This window comes from Malurus melanocephalus, unplaced genomic scaffold (genome assembly GCF_030028575.1).
Source record: "Malurus melanocephalus ecotype Western Australia unplaced genomic scaffold, MMel_1.1 scaffold_876, whole genome shotgun sequence".
Taxonomy (NCBI): Eukaryota; Metazoa; Chordata; class Aves; order Passeriformes; family Maluridae; genus Malurus; species Malurus melanocephalus.
In genome coordinates, this window is record NW_026624108.1 from 16,237 (window position 1) to 20,282 (window position 4,046).

A 4,046-nucleotide genomic window follows, 5' to 3' on the forward strand; every position below is an offset into this window, starting at 1 on the left:
CGTGAAATGAGCGGGGTTTTTCGTGTCGGGTCCGTGAAATGAGCGGGATTTTCCGTGTCGGGTCCGTGAAATGAGCGGGGTTTCCGTGTCGGGTCTGTCCCGGTGGGTGATTCCCCTCCAGCTCATGGTGTGACCCGGGGAACAGTCCCGGCTGGGGCGGTGACAGAGCTCTGTCCCTCGCTGGGCCTGGCAGGGACATCCCAGGGCTGGAATTCCTCGGCTTTTGGTGGAATTTGCGGGACAGGAAGGGATCGGACGTGCCAGGATGGGCCGGAGCAGAGCTGGGGTGACCCTGGGGGGATGAACGGGATTTGCCAGGGCTGGCCTGGAGCTGGGGCCACCAGCCCGCTTTGGGGACAGGGTGACATCCCTGTGCTGGGGACAGCTCTGCTGTGATGGCCGGGAGGGGACCGGGGGGGCCTGGCTGGGGCAGGGACGGGCGCTGGGGACAGCGGTGGCTTTTGGGACCGATGGCTTTTGGGACAGCGGTGGCTTTTGGGACCCTGTGAAGCGGGACTTTGAAGGTTCGATGTGCCGGAAGCCGATGGATTTAAGAGAGAAGCGTCGGACACTGTGATTGAGTTAAAAAAATGGATTTGGGGAGGAAGAGCCGGCCCCGCGTGTGCCCCTGGAGCCGGGCCGGGGTTTTGGGAGCAGCGCTCGATTTTCCAGCGGCTTTTTGMGGGAAGAGCCCTCAGCCCTGACCTGGGGACTGCGCGGGACCCCCGCCGGACCCTGCGGAGCTGCCGAAAGGGTTAAGGGGTGCCGGGCGGGTCCCCCCGCTGCGCAGCGCCGCCAATCCCCCGGTGCTAATTGCGCACGGAGCGGATCAAAGGCTCCAATCAGGGACCCGACCCCGCTGCCTCCCCCGGCCCGGCCCGGCCGCTCTTTGTCTGCGGAGGAGAAGGAGCGATGCGGCTGCTGCCCAGGCTGGCCTGGGCCCTGCTGGCCCTGCTGGCCCCTCTGCTCGCCCCGCTGCTGGCCCGGGGGCTGGCGGCCGAGCTGAGCTCTCCCGAGCGCTCCTTGCTGCGCTCGCTGGGGCTCAGCTCCAAGCCCAGCCCCCGCAGCCCCGGGCCCGTGCCCGCCGTGCTCTGGAGGATTTTCCACGGCAGGAAGGAGCTGCCCGGGCCGCAGCGAGAGCCGGACGCGTGCAGGGTGGAGGAGTTCAACGTGCCCGGGAACATCGTCCGCGTGTTCGCTGACCAAGGTACGGCCGGGCCGGAGCGCTCGGGGAGCTGGGCCCGGGACAAAGCCCGGCTGTGCGGGGCCGCTGGGGAATGTGCGGGGTGATCGGTTATGGGGGCGAGGGGGGTCGGCTGTGCCCGGCGCTGCCCCGGAGCCCCCGAATCCCTCCCGAGGCGCCGTTTGGATCCCCGGCTTTGGCTGGGAATGGGGGAGCAGGAATGGGATCAGCTTGGGATGGGATGGGATGGGATGGGATGGGATGGGATGGGGATGGGGATGGGGATGGGGATGGGGATGGGGATGGGATGGGGATGGGGATGGGATGGGATGCTCGGATCTGTCGTCCCCCTCTTCCTCCTCCACCCCAGGGACCGATCCTCCCCATCCCGGGGGTTCAGCCGCCCCCAGCCCCGTTTCTCCTCCCTTGCCAGGCCGTTTCCTCCCCGAGGGGCAGCCCCAGGCGTGGCTGTGTCTGCGGAAGCTCCTGTTCTTCAACCTCTCGGCGCTGGAGGAGGGCGAGCGCCTGACCATGGCTCAGCTGGAGCTCCGCTTCCAGCACAGCTCGTACCAAAGCCCCGGGCCGGGCCGCGCTCTGGAGCTGCGGCTGTACCAGGCGTCCCCCCGGGGGCTGCCGCRGCCCGGCCGGAGGCCGCTGGTGGAGCGGTCATTTGTCCAGCTGCACAAATCGCTCGTGTTCAMCCTGAGCGCGGCGCTGAGGGCCGGCCGGGCGCCGGGCGGGGATTTGGCCTTGGTGCTGGAGATCGCTCCGAGCGGCCGGGCCGGGCTCGCCGGGAGCCCGCGGAGCCTCTGCGGCGGCAGCGAYGCCCTGGAAGCCACCTCGCTGCTGGCGGTGACCCTGGGCCGGCAGTGCCGCGCTCCCCGAAGCCGCAGGAGCGCCCCGCGGGCCCCGCTCGCCCCCAGCGCGCTGTGCAAGCCCCGCCGCCTCTACATCAGCTTCAGCGACGTGGGCTGGCACAAGTGGATCATCGCCCCGCAGGGCTACCTGGCCAACTACTGCCGCGGCGAGTGCCCGTTCCCGCTGGCGGCGGAGCTCAACAGCACGAACCACGCGGTGCTGCAGACCATGGTGCACTCGCTGGACCCGCAGGGAACGCCGCAGCCCTGCTGCGTGCCCGTGCGCCTCTCGCCCATCTCCATCCTCTACTACGACAACAGCGACAACGTGGTGCTGCGCCACTACGAGGACATGGTGGTGGACGAGTGCGGCTGCAGGTAGCGGGGGTAGGAGGGGAATAAGGGGGGCTGGGGGCGGAATAAATCCCGGGGTGTGGAATCCCCGCGGTGTTCCGGAGAACGGGGAGCGCCCCTGGCAGTGGGGACGCTGTGGGGGCAGTGCTGGAGCTGTGATTTAGGATTATTGGGGTGCTGGGATGGGGTGATGACCGAGCCCGGTGCTGCTTGGCCGTTCCCTTCCCCTCGGGACGGTGGCACCGGGCTGTGAATCCCGGATTCCCCCCGGCTGCTCGGGCCGGGCACCCCCGGGGCAGAGCTTTGGGCTTTTGGGGCTTTTTGGCTGAACTCCGCAGCTTTCTCAGGGCATAAAGGACTTTTGTGGGTGAAACGGTGCTGCGGTGTGATCCAGCTGCAGATTTTGGGGTGGCCAAATCCCCTCCCAGGGGAGGCAGAGCCGGGCTGGAGGGTTCTCTTGAGCTGTGGGGGCTGTTTTTAGGGTGTGGTTGGCAATGGGGTGGTTTACGGGCGGTGATTGTGTTTGGGGGCCAAATGCAGCGGAGGTTTTGCCTAAAACAATGGAAGTTTTGCCTAAAAAATGGAGGTTTTACCTAAAAATGGAGATTTCGCCTAAACCCCCCATGGAGCCAAGGGCAGAATCCTGCGGGAGATGTTCCGGCTGAGGGARCCCGGGGCTGTGCGGGGCTCAGGGGGTCCCGTCCCCTGCCAGGCAGTGTTAATTTACCTCATTTGCGAACCGATGAGCCCGGGGTGTCCCCSRWTKKYCCCSRRTKKYCCCCCSTGTCCCTCCTGTGTGTCCCGCCGCMGGAGCCAGGTGGCAGCCGAGCCTCAGGCAAGGGCAGAGCACAGCCCGGGCTCGGCACATTTGCGTTTTTCCGGGTTATTTTGGGCTGATTTGTTGTTTCTGTGCTGGCCGGGRGCCCTGTCCCTCGCAGCGGCGGCGCTGAGCTCTGCAGGAGTCACTGAAGGGCCCCAAATCTGCCCCTTCCCATCCTTGGCCGCTTTTCCTCCTCTCCCAGCCCCGGGCTCGGAGTTTTCCCGAGGTTTGGAGCCCGGGCCCTGCTCCTGAGCTGTTCCCCGTGCGTGTAAAGCCACAAAGCCAGGCTTTCCTGACACTTTCGGGATTTTTTTTGGGAACTGAAAAGGAATCCGAGTTAGACTTGAATTTTCTCTTGATTTTGGAACTGTGAAGCCGGCCCCATAGCACAGCAGCTTTCCCTTCTCTGCTGGTTCTGTGCTGCTCTCGTGTCTTTGGGCTCTGATGACATTTCCCAGCTCTTYCCCCACGGGAAGCGCTGAGGGTTGAACCACTGCGGGTCCCCAGGATGGGTTTTTGGTGAACGACACCCAGGATGTGCAGCTGAAGACCAAGCCTGGAGTTTTAAGCTGGATTCACATTCCCCCATCCAGCTGTTCCCCGATTCAGGAATTCCCCCATCCAGCTGCTCTATTCTGCACCCAGCTGTTCCTCCATTCAGCTGTTCCCCATCCAGCTGTTCCCCAATTCAGGAATTCCCCCATCCAGCTGTTCTGTTCCCCATCCAGCTATTCCCACATCCAGCTGTTCCCCAACCCAGCTGTTCCCACATTCAGGAATTCTCCCATCCAGCTGTTCCCACATTCAGGAATTCTCCCATCCAGCTGTTCCC

The 4,046-nt window shown here is 65.2% G+C and overlaps 2 protein-coding genes across 2 annotated transcripts in view; both read left to right on the forward strand.

Annotated features, from left to right (window-relative positions):
• Window positions 1-577, forward strand: part of CERS1 (ceramide synthase 1) — a 12,493-nt gene extending 11,916 nt beyond the window's left edge. Inside the window, exon 5 of the mRNA XM_057385832.1 lies at window positions 434-577. Within this exon, the coding sequence (XP_057241815.1) occupies window positions 434-577 (144 nt within the window). The remainder of the gene's footprint in view (window positions 1-433) is intronic.
• A 296-nt stretch (window positions 578-873) lies between these two features.
• On the forward strand, window positions 874-2,422 carry GDF1 (growth differentiation factor 1). The gene is made up of 2 exons (XM_057385830.1): window positions 874-1,207; window positions 1,617-2,422. Exons 1-2 carry the CDS (start codon window positions 913-915, stop codon window positions 2,420-2,422), a joined length of 1,101 nt encoding a protein of 366 aa, XP_057241813.1. The 5' UTR covers window positions 874-912.
• The last annotated feature ends 1,624 nt before the right edge of the window (window positions 2,423-4,046 follow it).